Consider the following 21,621-nt stretch of genomic DNA (forward strand, 5'->3'; position numbering starts at 1 on the left):
TGTTTAAAAAGTACATGAATTCAGTAGCAATCTCACTGAAGCCTGTGTTACCAACTGGAAGTTGAGCATTTTGATCTTTTCATTGCATCGGACATTTTGCTGAATTCTTGCAGCACAGTGTGGTTACTTTAATGTCTCTGGTTATTTACTGGTGAGTGTAGTCATTAAAGGAACATTAAATGTGGTGCTGAATCCAGCTCCCTCCCCTTCGCCCCTCCTGTCCCTTATAAAGTCCAAGAGCTGGATTGCCAGCCGAGAAGTCCGTCCACCCGGTTAAAGTTCAAAGGCCAGGAGAGCGACTCTGGTAAACAAGATACCCTTACAACCAGCGACCGGTCTAAAATTTATAAATGCTATTGCACCTGCAAGGGTTGCACGTTGGACATATATAGCCGCCCGTTTCTGAGTCATGCAGACTACGATTTCCCAAAGACAATAGTATGAAGAGTTTACATATCACCCGTTGTATATTTGACGGTGTCCCATGTCCTATTAACACACACACACACACACACACACACACACACAAAGCTTTTTGCTCAGTGTTTGCTATTCCACACTATTCTTAGTCTGGGTAATTCTGGGTAACCCACCCCCCCCCCCCCCCCCGTCTCTCTCTGTTCCCCAGCTGACAGTCAGCTGATCCGAGCGTATGATTGACAGTTTGAAAAGTTTGCCCTGTTCCACTCTTATGCTAAGCAGACAAGCTGACGCGCCATCCCATTGGCTGCGAGTCTCAGTCAATTTCCCATTTGAAAGCTGACGTCGGGTCCAATATAAAAGAAGCGAAGCTTTTAAACAGAGAGCTGACGGTTCCCGTCCTCCAGCTAAAATCTCAACACGCGTTGGGTTTGGCTCTTTTTAACCCAGCAAACTATTGCAATCGCTTATTATCTGCCTCCTCTCTCTCCACCTTTCATCCTTTCCGTTCTCTGCCTCTCGCTCGCCCCTTTTTTTTCCTACTCAACCATTGTAAACCGACAGCAGCCAAGATGAAGCAGTGAGTGAGAGAGAGGGAGGGAGAGAGAGAGAGAACCAACATTCAGACTCGCTCTCCAGATTCCATGAAGCTAAGACTTAAGAGAGAGAGAGAGAAATCGTATTCTACCGATGCATCTGTACTATAACAGATCGGAGCCGGAACGAGCATAAAAAAATATACTTAACAAAAAAAAAAGCTGAAGTGTGCAAGACTTCCAAATCCTAGTTTAAAAAAAAACAAGCAACCAAGAACAAAATAACAAAGAAATCAAGCTGGCTCTCTCTCCTTCAGCTCAGAGCAGTCTCATCGCGGCGATCGCAGGCGTTTGCCCCGGCGTTTGGAGGTCTGGCCGTCCAAATACCATCTGCAGTAAAAGGATGGCATCCGAATTGGCAATCAACAGCGCCGACCTACCCAACAGTCCCCTTGCGATGGAATATGTTAATGACTTCGATCTGATGAAATTCGAAGTCAAAAAGGAGCCGCTGGAGTCCGAAGGCAACCCGGGCAATCACTGCAACCGCATCGGGGGCTCGTTATCTTCCACTCCGATGAGTACCCCGTGTAGTTCGGTGCCTCCGTCTCCCAGTTTCAGCGCTCCAAGCCCCGGGGAGCAGAAGGCGGCGCACCTGGAAGACTTTTACTGGATGACGAACTACCAGCAGCTAAACCCGGACGCTCTGAGCTTCACGCCGGAGGATGCGGTGGAGGCCCTGATTAACAGCGCTCATCAGCAGATGCAAGGAGGCTTCGATGGCTACCGGGGCCAGCAGCAGCAGCAGTATGCAGCGGCTGGGGCCGGCGCCGGGGCTGGCGCGGGCATGGCTGGCGAGCAGATGGGTCCGCCCGGAACGGTGGTGGGTCACCACCAGCATCAACACCACCATCACCACCACCACCAGGGGCACCAACACCCAGGGGGAGGAGTGGCCGCCGTTGGCACGGCCGGCACCGGGAGCACCGGCCCCGCCGCCGGCGGCATTCACCAGCACCCGCACCTGCGGAACAACGAGCGCTTCTCCGACGATCAGTTGGTCACCATGTCGGTGAGGGAGCTGAACCGGCAGCTCCGAGGTGTCAGCAAGGAGGAGGTAATCCGGCTGAAGCAGAAACGCCGGACCTTGAAGAACCGGGGCTACGCGCAGTCGTGCCGTTTCAAGCGAGTGCAGCAGCGGCACATGTTGGAGAGCGAGAAGACACAGCTACAGCAGCAGGTCGAACACTTAAAACAGGAGATAACCAGACTGGTGCGAGAGAGGGACGCCTACAAGGAGAAGTACGAAAAACTTGTGTCCAGCGGCTTCAGAGAAACGGGATCGTCTAGCGATAACCCTTCCTCCCCGGAGTTCTTCATGTGAGTTTGTGGGTTTGCTCTGCCCTCCCAACCCCCTCAAAAAAAACTTTTAAAAAAAACTTTTTCAAAAAGTTTTTTTAACACAAAAAACCTGCCGTCTCTCTCCCTCACCCCGTCATCTCATGCATTATATGCTTGCTATATTATTTTTGTTTGTTTTTTTAAATGAAAGGACCATATTAATTATAAGCCTGCATGCTGGACATGTATGGATTTAATTAGCTAGTTGAAAACGGATTTTTAAAAATGAATTATGGCATGGCAAGAAATTATACCGGTGACTTTTTTTTTGCTCTTTTTTTGACATGGAAGCAAAAACGAAACAAAATTGCACCGTTGGTCCTCATCAACCCTCTCCTTTCATGAAAAAAGAACGTTTGAATCTGCAAGGGGGGATTTGCGTTGACTTTAGTTCTGGTCTTTGAAAACATCAGACTTTCTCATTATGTATTATGCACTGAACTATTTCTGCAAAAAAAAGTATTGACTGACTGGATCTCTGTATTACAAAGTCTGGGACTATTGCTGAGGAAAATCAGTTATTGCCGTAATGTTTGGGACATTAAATATATATATATATATATATATATAAATACATACATACATATATATAAAAAGTGGTGTGTTGATCCGGAGAACGGTATATAAGTTTATTAAACATGGGCTAAACCCTTTCTCCGCGTTTTGGGTTAACTGTGTAACTCGCTATGAAGTTGAATGCTTGTGTGTGTGTGTGTGTGTGTGTGTGTGTGTGTGTGTGTGTTCGATAACATTTAATTTAATTACATGTGTATATATACGTCAAGAAAAGGAGGATTGTGTACCCCTATCGGCTGTTGATGCGAAATTAAGGAATGGTGTGCAGATTGTGGGTCTATGTAGTTTATGGGTGTTTCCCCTGAATATGTGAAATCCAGTGCACCAAGGTAAGGCGATTTTGTTTAAAAATAAACAATTAATTGTTTTGAAGGGTAGTGGAGGGGAAACACCTCGAGGTGAATTTACAGAATGACATTTTCATGGCCTCTGGCTGCAAATAAATATATTTTTAAAATTAAGAAAACTGAGCATTTTGTAGCATGCACTTTGCACGCCGGAAATCGGAAGGTGAACGTTGAATGGCCTTTCTTGTTTATCGAACAGATTGCATTTCAGACCAAAGTCTTGCTAAAGGGGAGGAGCTCGTCTTCAATCTCGTGTGTTTATAGGAGGTGGTAGTGGTTGAAATCTTCATGGCGCTGTATATTTACTTTTCCCCAGGCGTGAAGTACTGAAACTGAGTTGCATTAAAATATATCAAACAGCAAAGAAATGGAAATTATATTCGGGGAAGGGGGGGGGAGGGAGCGGGGGAAGAAGAGAGACATTGAGAACCCGTATATATATATATATATATATATATATATATATTATATATATATATATATATAATGCCCTTCCTCCTCGAAAACTGCAAAATAATGAAGAGTTTTCCAGATTTATACAACTGGATTGTACGTTTGGACGCGAGATGTCACACGGTCAACCAAACAAAAATCAGAGACTGAATGTTTTCTGTTTACATTTCAGTGAGGTTTGGGGATGTTATAGTTTACTACTAGGGATTTTGCTTGTGGCTCTAAATCTGTGTGGTTTTGCAGTTCAAAATTAAACAAACATCGGTTACACTAACTTTTCAAATCTGGCAAACATTAATTATTTTTAACATACATTTTGTAGAAATCTCTCAAAAATATCTTGACTTGTTGTTTTCTCACATGTGCATTCAATTCACGTGTGTTGCATTTCGCTTCTCCACCTATTTCCTTTGGACTCCATAATTACAATTGCTGAATGATCTTTAACATTTTAATTGAGAGGACTGGGAACTTGTACGCGTTTGGATCCACGCGCCTTATGAGTTTTGTAGATAGCCTAGAACTCGGGAAACATCTGGTGCTGTTATCACAGGCAATATTAAAGACATTGCTCGTAAATGGTTTTACACCCGTCGCATTTTATAGCCTTCTTCAACAACCACTCATCTGTGATCCATATCCCCTATCTGTGACCCATCGCGTCTATTTCGTCCAAATATTAATTTGAATGCCACATTCTACTTTTCAGAGATGAGCGCTTGGCTAAAACATGAGGTTCTGGACATAAACCCAGACAATTCGAAATAGCAGTCAGATAACTGAAATATTTGAAAACTTTGAATTCTTATTTTGGCTCCAAATTCGTGTCCTCTTTTTGAGGATATCAGTCTTTCGTGAAGATTTAGGTGGAAAATGTATATTTTTACTTTATTTCTAGAGAAACCATCAAACATAATCCATAGGCGGTGTATAAATCTGCCGTAAAACTTCTAGCTGCTAAATTGATGTTGATAGCGTTTATTCTCTACTGCCAACGTATCAGAGTAGCAACTTCACAAAATTGTTAGTATGTTCTGTTCCAGAAAGTTCAGAATATAAATAATTTGCTCCATTTGAAAATACTGTTTAGTGAGTATGGGTATGAAATGTTCCTAGAAAATTACAGTTAACAAGGTGTAGGCAGATGCCATCACTCTACACGTTTAAAATACAGTTTAGGTTAGTTGTTCTCGCTTTTGCTGAATTCATTATACTTTGCAAAATGCGTGTAAAACATAAACAATGGAACACTCCAATATATAGTGTACAATAGCAATCTGTCAAACCGTTACTCAAAGTAAAATGCGCATAGACTCGCCGGCCGTTTGCAGCCAGATCTTTAAGGCCAACTTGTGTCTCTCAAAAGGCCTCAGACAATTATGTAACAGCCAGCTTCGGTACTTGCGATACCGAATATTGCTATGATAAGACGTATTTTTTTAAATAAACTGGCTGTAGAAATTTCAAATTAGTGGTTGAAATTTCAGTAAAAGTTGGGAGTGAGGAAAATATTTAAAATAAAACAGCCTTCAATCTGGAGTACGGTTAAGAACAGGTGGATTGAAACATATGGTGTCTCTCTTACATAACAGGCCGCTATCGATCGTTTCGAAGGTCAGAGATTACAAGCACAACAACTTCAGGTTAAAGTATGAGGAAGGTTAATTCGTGAGGGTTCTCAGGGAAATGAATCAGATCTTCCTAATCTTCAACCTCTGGGGTTCTGTCGAGCAATTTAACGCGGGGGCTGGGCGGGGTGGGAGATAGATTGTTAGATTTAGAAGAGGTAACTCGGTGAATTGCGTGTTTTCTTGTTCGCTTTTGACTCTTCCTTTGTGAATCATCAACAATATGTTGGAGTGGAGCGATAGCCACGGTCGAAAGATGTACAGTGAAAGCAAAACTAATTAGTCAAAGCTTTAACTCAGCGCCCATTTATAACTCCGCCTGGTTTAAGTCAGGTATAAGTGCTCAATGCATTTTGGTCGTCACTGAGATGGGGACCCGTGCAAGTCACATCTTAAATCATGATAATATCAGCTGAGGGGTTAATGCTGGGAAGCAAACGTAAATATTATCAGATTTGCTGAGTGGTGTCTGTCGAACATCCACGATAGGAAATGATGTGTTAAGTGAGCGAAGGAAGAAGACTTTTCAGCATGCCCTGCTCTGCGCTCCCGGACCAAACGGGCAGCGGACAGTGCAAGGATATTTTTTTCAGATGATACATGTATAAGGGACAGGACTGAAAATGGCTTTATGTCTATGAATTTAGGATTGGGGTTTTGCTACAGCGTTAGCCCCCTGACTTTCTACGACTGATGTTGTCGATATTTTACGCAGCATTCATGATTCGAACAACTTGTGCCTTCCTTGATTTTCCCATCTGACCCGTAGCTTTTCTATTGCCAGTCACAAGGGACTTGCAAAGGTTGATTTCTTCAAAGTAGCGAGCAGCAGATCATGGACAGGAAGTCCACGGTGCTTTCTAGAGCAGATGCAAATGACTTCTCTCTCTCTCTCTCTCTCTTCTCGTTTCTCTTTAAATCCTTCAGCTCCTGTGCATGTCAAACCGAGGAAAAAGTCATGCGCCAGAAAATAAAATCGGCGCCGCGTCTAGCGGAGATTAAGCAGCCTCACGTATGCGGTTTGGTGGTATTTGAGAGTGCAGATTAAAAGAGTTGAATTACGGGCATTGTTTCAGAGTTATTCGTTAGAGTATTTTCCCACTGCAATCATTCTGTTCTTTCACCGGAGGTCTGATTTCCATCGACGAAACGGAGAGAGGAACAAGCAGAAGTCGGTGGAGAATAAAATGGCAGGGCTTTGGTGAGAAGGAAAGGAGGCATTTTGTTTCTGAAATGTGAGAGCTTCCAGCTTTAGACGAAGTGCAGTGTGCAATTAAACTACATGGAGGGGGAGAGGTATCGGAAAAAGCAGTTCAGTCTCACCACTCAGTCTTTCACTCTTTCTCTTGCAAGCACGCACAAGCTTTCGTACTTTCGCTGTTAGACACACACACACAGAGCCATCCTTTCAGTCTCCCTCGCTAATCTACTTCCTCTGCCTATAGCTGTGCTTTTACTCGCCTACCCCTCTCTTGTTCTAGCTCATTAGCTGCAACTCTTCCTTCCTATACTCGCCTGATACACAGTCCATTTAACACATCCTTCTCACACAAATATTTGCTTGTACAACCCATACAGATACATTGCAGAGTCGACAGGGAGATACATAGGCGGAAATATCTGGATCCAGTGTACAGATGAATTCGGTGGCAGATGGATGGAACCTTGCATGAAGCATTTTCCGGATGGATTTTTTTCTCGCTATTGTCCAGCAGTTTATTTCATAGAATTAGCACACCACAGAGGGGGAGGGGTGTGTGCATTCGGTCCATCATGTCTGGCCTGATCATGCATGGGCTGGTTCATTGAAAGACACATCCTTACAAACGCGCACACCCTCTTTCCTCAATAGCCACAAACTTTTGCCCCACTATTTTCTAGCATGTAATCAATTCCCTTACAAAAATTGCTGTTGAATCTGCTTCCAACGCCCTTACAGGCCGTGTATCCACTGCGTTAAAAAAAAGTCTCCTAAACCTCCCCTCGAATACGTAACAAGCAGGTTGCCCGCTCTCCCGCGTTTGGTTCCCTGTTATTCACTGTTATCTTCGTTATTTTAAAACAGTAGGTTTGTATAATTTTCCCTTCACAACTCCACTTGCTAACGGCCGGCCGGCCCGCACAGGGCTCGCTATCCAGGGAGGGATCCTACTTATAAAAATCAAAACTGAGGGCTTGAAATTCTGAAGGGCCTCAAGTTGCTGCAAGAGGCGGTGTTTGCCGCTGGTGGTGGGGGAGGGTGCATGGTTAATGAGGTGATATTACAGACGATCTTTACTTCAACAGCAGGTTTAACACAATGTAAGAATGGAATAGGAGGATGGACCTCGTATCCGTTCCTAAATCTGTAACTGATTTATAAATTTGACAACTCGAGTAAGAAATAAGCTTAGGTCAGTGAGATGGAGAGAATGTGTGCGCCTTTAAAGTTTAGCTGCTTCGATTCATACAGAATCGCTCCAGGAATGGATTTAGACTTACAACATTATTTGTTTGCCTTTGGTTTTGTTGTGTGTGTATGGTTTTTTTCTGCATTGTTCGCGTATTCCGCATTCTTAAGGGTGCAGACGAAACAGTCCAGGAACAGTCCGAGTTTTGGAAACGACTATAAACTTAAAGCTTAAAATGTGACGTATCCTCAGGCAAGAAAGAGTTAAAATTAGAGAGGGGGTTGCTGTCCTTGAACTTGGCCTTTGATTTTTAACTCTTTGCAGCCACACAACAATTGTTTAAAAGCCTAAGATGAACATATGAAACAGGTTTGTTAATTATTATATTATTTGACGCATTATTAATAACAGCATCCTGGACAATAACTATAACATTGCAACACAAGCAGCAGTTCGTTGGCAGCCGTAGGGGTTGCAGCCTTTTGCTGCGTAGACAAGTACCGTTGGCAATGAAGCAAGATGGAAGGCAGGCGAAAGTCACATCACAAGGCAAAACCATTCTGAAGTTAACATTGGCTGCAAAGCCGAGGTGGTTTCAGCAAGAATTAATTGAACACTCTGTAAAGAGAATTTCAATCGAAGGACTCTGTTCCCCCCTGCTTCACATTTGCTGGTCCACATTCACCCCTACTCTTTGGAACTATTTCCCAATGTTAAATATGAGGGTTGACGAGAGGATGGGGTCAGTCAGGGATAACTGAGGCTCTGCACACTCGCCTCTGTGTCAGAGGGTTCCGGGTTTAGATCCCACTTCAGCACAAATCCCTGCACTAAACAGTCCCAGTGCAGTATTGAGGGAGCGCTGCATTGTCAGAGGTGAGATCTTTCGGATAAGGTGTAAAACAGAATCCCCGACACTACTTGAAAGACAAGGATTTAACGTCAAAATAAAAACTAGTCGTTAATAATGCTGACCACCAAACGAATGGATGAGTAATCTCATCTGGTTCACTGTGACCTTCAGGAGAGGAACTCTGCTATCCTTACCCTGTCTGGCCTGCATGTGACTCCAGAACCACGGCAGAGTGCTTAACTCTTAAACGTCCTCTGAAGTGGCTCTGGAACCCGATGGTAATTGGGGATGGGGGAATAAAAATTGGCCTTGGAGATGGCCAGATCCCAGGGAAAACAAGAACAAAGCGAAAGGGATCTCGGATGTCCTACCCAATTTCTGACACTCATTCACTATTACTGAAAAGCAAACATTTTTTAGGTGGGTGGCAAGTGGCGGGCCGTGGTGGGGTTGGCTGGTCATTGGCAGTGTGTGGGAGCACAGTGTCTGCAAAGTGCCTTCTATGTTTTCAGTAATGAGTGCGCTTCACTGACGTGGTTCACTGGGTGCAAGTAACATGAAAGGCGTCTCGTCTTGATCGCAAGCATAATTAATCTAAATTAAACAGGTCGTGTAGTTACACACCGGATTCTCTGCATTATCTGTATTTAAATTGTGTGGCCCCCACATCTCCCCCATCTGCCCTGTCATCGACTGAGAATTTTGAGAAGTTAAAACATTTTTGCAACTAGTTTGTCTCGGTGACTTGCAGGCCTTCATTCCAAGCATAAGTGGGAAATTGATGAATAACTCTCCAAAGTGACCTCATTATCGAGATCCTAACGGGAACCAAACTACTGAAACTGGATTAGGAATGGCAATTGGAATCCCAGTGGTTTGGTCAGGATCGCGTTGCTGGGTAGGTTTCACTGCAAATACCCTTAAAGTATCAACATTGACTCGGAAAGATAGGACTTTTCGAGCGATCCATACCAAAATCTACACCTTTGTCCATTGTTGTGGATAGTTGGCTATTTTCGAGATTTTTCTGAAACAAAAAAATGTAAGACGTCATGGATATTTGTTGCGTCTGGCAACCGGCGTACCTGCATGTGATTGGACCAAATATAGACGCATTTTCCCCTCCTCCCCTCCCACCCGCACTCTTCCGTCACGGAATCCAATCTGCATTGTTGAGCATCTGTGCAGAAGCTGATCAAATAATGTAGAACAGAAACCCATCGACGAATGTAAGGCACTGCAAGAGGTGACTGAAATTAAAATTGTAAGATTATCCCTGCTATTGAGACCCAGTGAAATTATCTCCCAGGCTTGGATCAAACAAAATAAGTTAAAACAAAACAGTTAAATACATGGCGGGTAAAGTTGGATTTCGCGAAAATTTAACAGATAGGAACACTTAGCGTGCTGGCTCTCTCTTTCTCACGTTCACAGCCAAGGTAGACCATCCTTTCAACTGGCCAGAGGACGCCAAGGGTTTTATTTTGGTCTTCTACGTTTGCATCTTTTTTTTAAATTGCACTTCCTAATATCTATCAAACTTCCTGTCAAAGAGAGGTACAAGAGTTTTGTTTTTCTCTCTCTGCTCTGGAATTCAATCTCCTGATTCTGGTCCATGACTAAAAGCAAAGTCTGCTGCCAACTAGAAAGCATTCATTGTTTTATTATTCATCGAAAACATGACAGACCTTCTGAGTTATTAAATGAGCATTTTTTTTTTGGTGTGGGTTCGGGGTGTTCAGACCACGCAGGCTCGACACATAATGAATCTGGGGGCGATTCTTTATCACAGACTAGAACCTTTTCAAGGTTAATGTGGGTAAAACAAAAAGCCCTGGCGAACATTACTGCGAGTGAAGCACACGGTCATCAGTAATTACAATTCCTATATTCATCAAGTGCGTTTTCTAATGTAATATAATATTCAGTCACAGCTTGTAGGCATCGCTTCGTCCAGAAGAAAAACATCAAAAAGTTGCATGGAGTGAATCCGTGAACTTCTCCCTAACTGAGAAATTGTGAATGATATGAAAATGTACAAGATTGAAAAAACAGCAACCTCTTTTTGTCTGGTGCATTTAGAATGATGAAATGATTTTTTGTTGCTTTGCAATCCCCATGGAGAGAGCGGTTGTACCGTATATCATTGACTGAACAAGGGATCCAGAGTTGGTGAAAGGCTCTATATGGAAACAAATCGGTTTTACTTCTCGCTTTTTACATCATATATACAACGCAAACCAGACTCATCGTGTACATCCCGCGTTCTTTTGGCTACTGCGGAGAAACGGAGCCGCAGGTCCAAAAGCTAACCATTAAAAATTACTTTTAAAAGGAAAACTTATGAGCAAATATTCCAAGTATACTTCTTAAGGCTAATGTGCAGCAGATTCCTGGTCATATTAGGCAAAATAAAACAGTAACATTTCAGGTCTGGTTCTCCGGCAGAACTGGTGACCAAGTATCCAAAATTATATCGCTCTGTGATGGATTTGAGAGAATTGGACTTTTCCTAACGCTTTACTTCTCTGAACATTTAATTCAAGCTGATGCTAAAGAAACACTATACAGTAAAAACAACCACACTTCAATGAAGCGAAGGAATACAACACGCACCACCTCGGCAATCCCATGTAATTATTAAAATATTTAATTATGGAAAGGGTGATGTATATGCCTAAGAAAAAAAGAGATGGGGCATTTCTTCAATTAAAACGTGACAATAGTTTCATTCACTCCCGCTCACTAAACTCATATCCAGCAGATCATATCCCAGATAATCTAATAACTAGGGGGTTAATTTCATATCTGGGGCTTACTTTAACTATAACCGTTTCCCTGAAATACCAGATAATTGCCCCTTCCTCTGGCGTCCTACCCTGAGTTTGCAATGAACTCTTAGGTATCAGAGGTGATTTTAGCAGAAGACGGAATTGACCTTGTAAGCAATCCAGGCTACCGTTAGTAAGGTCGAGGTTCTTCAGATCTGCATAGATTTCAAAATAGGAATGTCGAAACCGAGGAAAGCAAAATAGGCAACTTTGGCATAAACAGATACACAATTTTAGAATCCCCAACTGAATCTGCGGTTCCTTCTAACATTGCAAAATCTTATTGGGCTCTTTTCGGAGTTGCAGATATTACCAAGTTCATCCTTTTGAAGAAACCCCCCAAATGTCCTCGGACAAAGGTCCCCGCCTCAGAGCACCTCTCATCAGGCCCCTGCTCTCGATCACCTCGCTTACATCTGGATTTTCGTCTCTCTCCAGACAAAAGAAACAATGGAGAATTTGAATAAATGTGTTCATGTGCAATAAACCCAATTCACATGTATTACAGTTACTTGTGTTGGTGTTTCCAAAAGATGCAGGATCTGACAATGCAATCGAGCCCTGTAAGGTCGGTAACGTCAATCTGCGTACGCCACTGGCCGAACAAGAGAAATTGCTTGCTGCCAGTTTGCGTTGCAACATGGGCGCGGTATTCGTCCATTGGGAGCAGTTGGCGCGGCGGCAGAATAAAAAAAATCAGGGTGTATGAACATAAAACCTGAAAATTTTCTTTCTTGGCAATTTGATTGGTTACCAATAAGAGATCAATGCAGTGAGCAAGCGGGGGAGGAAGATGGCTCAAAGTGGGGCGGGAAAGCACGCCTGGTTCAAAAGATAAATGGTAACTGGCTGCTGTACACAGTTCAAGAACCAAGCAACATTTTCAGAGTAGAAAAGGTGAATAGAATTAGTGGACGAATGCACACAATTCAAAACCAAAGTAACTTCATTTCAATACAACATTCGCCTACTTTCTGTAGCGATTTTCCTTTTCTCTTTCTATACCTTCTCTTTCATCCTCCCCTCCTTCCCCTTCACTCCTGTGTTTTATTCCTTCTTTCTTTCCCCTCTTCCCTATTTCATCCCCCACTCTCGGTCTTTCTATCTCTCCTTCTCACTCTCCCACGGATGATTTGAGACAGGATGGAGAATCAGATATGCATTATATCTGTTGTTCAAACTGCCATAATTTATCACTTACAGCCTTGAGTTAATCTGATTATAACATGCTGTTAATTTACACCCGATTTTCGGAAATGTTAGATATTGGTGCTTTTTTTGCTTTAACGGGGAGGCGGCTTCACAATACAAACCGCATGTTTAGCCCCGCTAATCTTTTCCGCCCTAAAGTGTTAACTTAATGCAGCCAACGTGTCGGCTCCTCTTTGAGGACATTTTGACTGAAAAGCAAAAAATGCACACATTAACCGCTCAAGGCATTCAGTTACTAATAACTTGGCAACAATAACAACACACTCAAATCAACGAGTTGGTTCTAGAAAATAAAGTATAAGGGTCATTGTTCTTCAATGGGAAGGGAACAATGCGTCGAAGCTGCATGCTTTCAAATGTCACTCCACCCACACCGGCGGCCGCAACTGGCGACATGCAGCGTGGGTTTCACCATTGTTTTGAGATCAGAAACTGGGAGAAGGAAGGGGAGCTGTGTCGATCAACAAATCCGAGAATTGTAGCATCACCACGCTTTACCAGAACAAACGGAGGCGACAGGTGTGACAAGAGTGGAAACACTTGTCAACCATCACCGCAGCGCTAGTAATACTGAAACTGAGGATTAATCGACGGGTCCTTGTGTCCCGCGAGTTGCTACAACTTATAATATTCCCCATATTTGTTCATATGAAAAAACACATTGGCATTACCTTCCAACTAGCTTTTGAGACCAGGATCGCAGTAAAGGTCGGTTGACATCTGGACGATTATTTCCATTCGGGATCTAAACATGAAGGGAATAAGGAACATGCGTTTACAATGCATCTTTCTGGACCTCTGGCCTCACGAAGCAATTTGCAGTCAATAAATTACTCCTGAAGTGCAGTTTCTATTGTAATGTGGTGCCTTGTAGCAGAGGGAAATATTTTTGAAGTGGAATTTTGCTTTGTGCTTTCCTGAATTTTGGCCAAATGATCAATGTCAGTTTTTTTTTGCCATTAATTCCAAATTCATTGAACACATTCCTCACGCATCCCGCAAGCACACACCCTCGAACCAAACTGTTTGCCCGCACTGCATGTCTCAAGTCAATGCCAGTTGTATTTTGTTAACATAATCAGATCACCTGGAATGATCCGCGCTGGACGGTACAAGACAGCTCACGCTTCAGGGCCCAATATTGCCACACCTTGGGGAACAGCACGACGTGAGCTGTAATGATCTGGAACACATTCCCTGAAAGAGGGGAGCAACAAAGGAACTGTCGAAATCCTGCGACAATTCCTTCTCCCCCCACAGATGCTGCTCGGCCCGCTGGGTTCCTCCAGCAGTCTGTTTGTCGCTCCAGATTCCAGCATCTGCAGTCTCTTGTGTCTCTCTGAAAGGGTGATACGGACAGAATCACAAGTTGGTTAAGGGATATTATGTACAGCGCTATGGGGTGGGGGTGGGGTGGGGGGGTGGAAGCAGGGGAGTCGGAATACTTGCATCGCACCTTTCAAGGTGCTGGCAAAGACATGAACGGTCTCATTACGTGCGGTGCTATCCAAGAGTGTTTTATGCAAGTTCTAGAGAAGATATGCGGTGTTAGTGCCCATTCTTCTCATTGCGGCATCAGATAGGATGGTCCATTCATACAGCTATCGCCACTTCAAAGGAAAGAGAACGCTAAAGCAAGAAGCAAATACCCCTTACTCTAGGAATTAAGGAACATATGATTCATGCCATACAAAACTCATGTCTGAGAGTAACGGTGCATGCGTGCACATGTGTGTGGGTTGGGGAGGTGAGGTTGACAGGTAGAAGACCGGAGCAAGAGGTCATCCGGTTCATGTCACGCAACTTAAATCAGTAACTGGATGTTGCATCTGGTTAACAAATCAATTAAAACGTCAACGTTGTAGGTCCTGACATGTACATTTAAATATGAATCATACAATGCAAAGTGAGCCATTTAGAGAGATAGATTGCTAAAAGATAGCCAAAGAAAAAAGACAAACACATTTGAAGCCGGTATTGCCCATGTGTGTGGGTCAGACAAAGAGAAAAATATACCTGCAGAGATAGACACCAACTCGTCTAATGGCTCATATTTTTGCAGCAGGTGCACTGATAGATAGTAGCAGAAACAAGAGATACGTTTACACTGCAGTGTGGATAAATAGATTTGTAAACCTGGAAAACGGCGCTGCTTGCCATTCTGTGTCGTACTCCCAACCTTCTCTTGGGTCAGGCCATGTTAACTCTGCGAATGTTAACACAATTCGGACACACTTCATAAATCACCGGAATGCCTCAGTAATTCTCATGCAGTTTTTATTTCCCAGAAAACTACATCCGTGGCACTTATTCTGAAAAGATATAGTTATAAAATTGTTTCTTTTTGTTTACGAAGTGGACTTGGTGTGGCTACCGGTTCTTTTATGGTTAGTAAAAATATGTTGTAGAATGTAGAGTCTATGGTTACTTGAGTATGCGCAACGTGTGGAGTGCATATGTGTATCTAACTATTTGCCTGACTGTGTTTCAGTGTATGGGTGGTTCTCAGGTGTGTGGCCTGAGTTACCTGTCTGTATGTATGTCCGTGCCTTGCTCTGTGTGAGTGCGCCCGTGTGTGGGTGTGCTCCTGTACGTGCATGTATTGACAGAATGCTCGTTTCAAAGTATACACAAGGTTTTCTTTGAAGCAAGCTTTCTCGAGGTTGCATCAGCATTGCAATGTTCAAGGTGATCGATCACGGACGGGTCAGACGGTGAAACCATAGCAGGTTGGCCCAATGTGGACCAAACGAATAGTTAGCTAAAGGACAGAGACATGAAACAAGGTCTAACCCCGGAGCGCTAAGTGAAAAGCGAAAACCATCTTATGTGCCCGTGTTTCCGCCTATAGAACTGGAAATGGTTCTGAATGTTCTTTAACTCCCCCCCCCCCCCCCCACCCTCGCCCCCAGAAATTAAAGGTGCGACGTGCAACAACGTTGTTCGCCGACGAAAAAAAGCTTCTTTACTGTAAAGTTATTGCAAGCGACTTCTGTTCGTTGTAAGATTTGGCGCATTCGGCAAAAGAGCATAAAACGGGTTTTGCCATGACAACTGCGGGACCCTGGTCACGGCGGAAAGTTCCGTTAGATGGGCAAAATTACCTCCTAGTGATGTGCGCAAAGTTGGAACGTTCCTCTTCTTGCCTCCGTTGGGAACTCACAACCAAAACCTTATCGTTTCCATTGTTTCACCGCGGGCAGGGAAGGGAGGTGGGGACCGAGCGGACAATGGTGTCGAAACCAATTACTCAGAATAGTGGGAGATTGTGAAACTCATCTCTGATTTTCAGAAACGAAAGTATGGAATGGAGAGCTTCGATGATGCTAGTCCGGGGCAATGGACGTGGGAGTGCGGCCGGTTATCATGTACCGAGCGCTTCCTCTATTGTGTTAAGTTTGAAATGAATAAACATCGTTCCTTTTCATTTCTTTCAATCCCTCTCACTAACTTCCCCAGTGATATCGGCACAGAAATATCAGAATATTTCGTAGCGTTTCAAACGACAATGCAACCAATCATTTATCTATTTATTTCAACCTGTAACTTCATGCCGGGCCCCTGTGTTACCCTACTTTTACGGCCTTTTGAATGCTGTAACCAATCTGTGCACAGCAAGCTCCCACAGAAAAAATGGTGTGATCTCACATCGTAAAGAAGATACTCCCACAGTCTCACCGTAGCACCAGGGGAATTTGACCCTTAAGTTCCCAGAAGAAGTGCTTGAACGTACAACTTTCAACCTGGGGATAAGGGTACTATCAACCAAGGCAGGATTGACACTTAAACCAACACCATTGGTTTTTCTAACCTTCTGAGCATTCACAGTCGCTGAATGTGTTTAGTCAAGAAAAGAGAAAGGTGATTAATATGTGGAAAGCCTTTGGCTTAACACATGGCTAGCACCACTTGCAAGGCGGAGGTGGAAGTCAATATCTGAATGGGGACCTTTACTCATTTTGAAGTGTCTTATAAACAGTGTCTAAGGAACAGTGACCGGACCCCGAGGTCAGCTGTCACCAGCTGTGCCTCACTTGCGAGGCACTCCCACCTCTGCCTCAGGAAAATCCACATTCAAGCCCAGCTCCAGAGGTATCTGGACTAACGGCGCAGTACAGATGTGGGAGGTGCTGCTTTGTCGTAGATGCCCTCTTTCGGGTGAGACCCGGAATCCAGTTTGTTCCCTTAGTTAGACGTCAAAGATCTCAAGGCATTGTTTCAAAAAAGTGCAATAGATTTATCCCTGGATAGCAGTTACCCCTCAGTCGTTTATTCTACATGCAATAGAGTAATACTATTTTTTATGGGATCTTGTTGAGCAAAATTTGACCCCACGTTTCCTACATTACAATAGCGACTACACTTCGAAAGCTGCGAACAAGTACAGAAAAGTGTTATATAAATGCAGGTCTTCAGATGGACCTTGTAGCGGCTATTTCCAAGTCTGTCAATGCGGCAGAACAGTTTGCACTGTCTCACTATCACCGCGCAGCAGGAACCCGGGCTGAGATTTAATTGTAACACGGAAACGGGGCGCCTCTGAAGGCACTGGCCGCTGGCCGCTAGTTTACTAGTAGTAATATTTTAGTAATAGTGAAAAATAGTTGTAATAGGATGATTTCGTGTAAATATATAAATGAAATATTTGATATCTGAATGTGTGATGCTGTTGTAAAATGAATAACTTGTTATATACTACCAAAATGCTCATAACTTGATGTGAGCGGTAATAGTTCGGGCTAATCTCGCTGATACGATCCACACTTGGCGGGTCGACACTCAGTGGAAGGAAAGGCTCCCATGTATATCACAACTTGGAACCCACCTTATGTCTCTCTCGCATGTAAGGCTACTTGGTGACAGGTGACATGCTGAATAAGTGGCACTGATCTTTTTATGCCCACGTTAAGACAGAACCAGACTATATATGATTACAATTAAACTGATAAATCTGATATCAAAAAGATCAGTCAGTACCCGAAAGACAAACAAAGAAAAGATATGCGATCTCTGCCTTTCTGATAAAGAATCCGAATCAGAAATTAATCTGTTTCTCACCTTTCATTTGCTGACAGACTTGTTATGTTATTTCTAATTCCACATTAATTTTGCACGTGATATTTGAATTTAACTAATAACAGGAGCAGCAGGGAAGGGAGGGGGTTTGGTGATTGGGATGTACTTTTGAGACCGAAGGGGAACACAAACTTAATTACTGATTGTAGCAGATCATCAGCTCAAACTCGTAACATGTTTATGAAGTACTCTCTAGGGTATTTTGTTCAGGTAGGCGCTCCATCCTGGACGGCAGGTTTATTGAGGCAGCAACATTCCTGTTGACGATAAGATCACGAAAACATTTGGAACTGGAAGGAAGCTTAGCTGTAAGGGCAAAATGTTGCATTGGTTAGGGCGTGTTATATGTTTCACGTGCCCAGTTTGTCAGTAAGGTGGGTTATATGGTCACACATTGGGTTCTGCTTTGTGACTTGGTCTCTCAGTGCCTTCCAATGTCATCAAGGAGAAAATAAAGTAGATTTACCTTACTGCCAGAATAGCGAGGTTCCTCTTCATGAGGAATGTGTAACGTTAAATCATTGCACCACTTCGGAGTGTACTTTCGGTTGCCCCAGCGATGTCTCCCCTACCACTCACACAAAGCCACGAAAGTGACCTCCCGTATTGCACGGCCTTTCTCCGAAGCGCTCAGCGAGCTGTTGGGGTAACTGCACGGTGGCAAATGTTGCATTTGTTGTTGTATCAACTTTTTTTCCCGCTTGAACTCAGATACCTGTGGGAGCAAATATCACTTGTGAAAATATACTCACTTACACTATTCTGTGAATGTTATGTCATTGAGCGTTTCATTTTGTTTAAGAAATGTGGGTTGGAAGACTTTCTATCAAATATGAATGGACCTTTCATATATCATTACATAGTGCAGCCAAAGTTTGCTCTGATTGTATCTTTTGAAATGCTCATTGCGGAATTAGGAGAAAGTAGCAATTGCTTTCTGAGTTGAGTTATTTTTTTGAGGTGTCCATACTGTTAAGGACACGAGAACGACGTTGTAATATGTCAAGTTTCAAAGGCTGCACTCACAGAATGTTAGGTGAAAATAATTACCCTTACATGTTGGTAGCATCGAAGCTTTTGCAACTTTATAATTCATTTTATTACGAATCTTAAAACACCTAACCATATATTGCGGTAAATATCACCGCCCCATTACTCCCGCCCTCCAATGTATTCAATTTTCGTCGAGTTGTGTTTTCTGTCCGGAAAAAATTGCGTCCACTGGTCCGAATTTATCCAAATTCAAACGTCAAAGACATCTTGATAGCTTTACCTCAAGGCTAGGTGTCAATACCTCCATGCATTACACAATGAATTGGTGTCCGATTACATTACCGCACTGTAAGAACACCGAGTAAATCCAGTGGCAGCAATTAAGCCTATGAATAGTCATTAGTGCCATTGTCCATGTATGAATACATTAACTTTGATTTAACAAGTAATCCTTTTAATCCATTCTGCAACCCGTGCATCCGATATACCCTTCGCAGTATTGAATTTTATCTTTCTCGATCCTTGAACATTTGAGTACTGCATCCCAAGTTTCCCTAATATTTAGTTTCTTATTATAATCGAACATTTAGAGCTGATCTCCGTTGTGTGGCTTTGCACACCTGACGCGAAAATTTCTTCAAGAAATAAGTCTAATGTGAAAGTTTCCTTGTACGAGAGAAAAGACCGTAAGTGATGGTAGACAGTCTGGGCTATTGATTAACTGAAGTAGCCGTTTAGCTTTGTCCTTCAGTTTGCCGTCCTCTTGGCGAGACAGCACACGGTCATGTCCGATATTGCTCTATCATCGCGTTGCTTCCAGCAGATGCGACAATTAATCCGAATTCCTTCAACAGTGTCTCGCGGCTCAAATGACTTCTAACCAAGAACTCTGATGAATTCATAAAATGGTGGAAACTCTCAGAAGGTCTTCGACTTGAAACGTTAGCTGTGTTTCTCTTGTCACAGATGCTGCCCGACCCTCTGAGTGTTTCCAACATTTTCAGGTTTTATTTGGTATTGGTATTGGTTTATTATTGTCACTTGTACCTAGGTACAGTGAAAAACGTGTCTTACATACCGATCGTACAGGTCAATTCATTGCACAGTGCAGTTACATTGAGTTAGTACAGAGTGCATTGATGTAGTACAGGTAAAAACAACAACAGTACTGAGTGACACAGCTTCAGAGAAAGTGCAGTGCGATAAGGTGCAAGGTCACAACAAGGTAGATCGTGAAGTCATAGTCCATTTCATTGTATAAGGGAACCGTTCAATAGTCTTATCACAGTGGGGTAGAAGCTGTCCTTAAGTCTGGTGGTAGGTGCCCTCAGGCTCCTGTATCTTCTACCTGATGGAAGAGGCAGTCATCTCCAGTATTCTTGTTATTTCCAATTCTGATAAACTGTACTGTTGCAGAATTGAGGAACACAGAAGATGGGTATCGCAGGCCATTGTAGGATAGGGACATATTTCAATAGCTTTTAACAATAAGATTTTAACAACGTAAGTATTTTGGAATAAAATGAGCCGACAAATCAGTGTCCTTCGCAACAAACAATCTGCTGGAGGAACTCAGCGAGTTGAGCAGCATCTGTGGGCGGAAGGCGATTGTCGATGTTTCGGGTTTCGACCTGCAATGTCGACAATTCCTTTCCTCCCACAGATGCTGCTCGACCTGCTGAGTTCCGTCAGCAGATTGTTTGTTGCTCCAGATTCCAGCATTTGCAGTCTCTTGTGTCTCCAAGTTAGAGTTCTCATTGAAGCAAGTAGGCAATGTTAATAACTCTAGAAATATGAGCATAAGACCTTAGAAATAGGAGTAGGTGAAGGCCATTCAGCCCCTCGAACTTGTTCAGCAATCCTACAAGATCATGGCTGATCTTCCCGCTCAACTCCACTTACTTGCACTGTCCAAATGTCTCTCGATTGATCTAACATCCAGATACATGCCCTTGTTTGTTCTGAGTGCGACCAATGACGGAGCCTGCGAGACAGAGAATTCCAAAGTTTTGAGTGGATAAGTTTCTCCTCACTTCTGTCCTAATTTGGACCCCCCCCCCCCACCCCTCTATTATTTTGTCACTGTCACCCCTAGTTTTGGTTCCCCAAGTAGGAGAAACACCCGTCCCTTCTCCACCCTGTAGAGCCCTATAATGAAGAGAGAAAGGTGAGTGATTATTCACCTTTCACTACAAGTACCCAAATCAGACAGAGAATGTTCAGCTAACGTTTCGTGAATGAGGAGGAGACACAACGCTTCAGATCGATGACCTTTCAGCACAACGTAAATACTTTGGAGCAGCTTTCGGGGAGTAGAGAGCCAAGAGAAAGCGAGGGGATTGGAAGTGGGTGAGAGGGAGAATTACGAGATCAGTTTGTGCTATGGTAAGGATATTGGAGATTAAACAATAAAATTATGACGGTGGAAAGGAAGAAAGTCTGGCAATGTACGGCACACTGGCACAGCTAGTGGAGCTACTGCCTCACAGCGCCAGAGACCCGGGTTCAATCCTGACCTCGGCTGCTGTCTGTGTGGAGTTTGCACGTTCTCCCTGCGACCGCGTGGGTTCCCCCCACACACCTTATGACGTGTGGGGTGGTAGGTTAACTGCCCACTGTAAATTGCCTCTGAGTGATGGGGAGCGGAGATTTTGTTTTTAAAGGGATTAATGCAAATGGGGGTTAAAGGTCGGCACGGACTCGGTGGGCCGAAGGGCCTTGTTTCCGTGTGCTGTATCCCTTTGATCCCATGCCTCTAAATGTGGGCCAGTGGCAGATGTAAAGAAAGAGCGGAATAGGCAAAAGATAGAAAACCATAGCAGAGCTGGCAAAGACAAGAAGAGTCCCTTGGTCCGGGACCGTGTCTGAGAAAGATTGATATGGACCCCAGGTCGCGGATTGTCCA

The 21,621-nt window shown here is 43.5% G+C and overlaps 1 protein-coding gene across 1 annotated transcript in view; it reads left to right on the plus strand.

The window, feature by feature from the left end:
* The first annotated feature begins 670 nt into the window (after positions 1-670).
* The window catches only part of mafa (v-maf avian musculoaponeurotic fibrosarcoma oncogene homolog a (paralog a)), a 330,828-nt gene continuing 309,877 nt past the window's right edge, over positions 671-21,621 (plus strand). The window contains exon 1 of the mRNA XM_052027951.1: positions 671-2,336. Within this exon, the coding sequence (XP_051883911.1) occupies positions 1,360-2,336 (977 nt within the window). The 5' untranslated portion in view covers positions 671-1,359. The remainder of the gene's footprint in view (positions 2,337-21,621) is intronic.

This window comes from Pristis pectinata, chromosome 13 (assembly GCF_009764475.1).
Source record: "Pristis pectinata isolate sPriPec2 chromosome 13, sPriPec2.1.pri, whole genome shotgun sequence".
Taxonomy (NCBI): Eukaryota; Metazoa; Chordata; class Chondrichthyes; order Rhinopristiformes; family Pristidae; genus Pristis; species Pristis pectinata.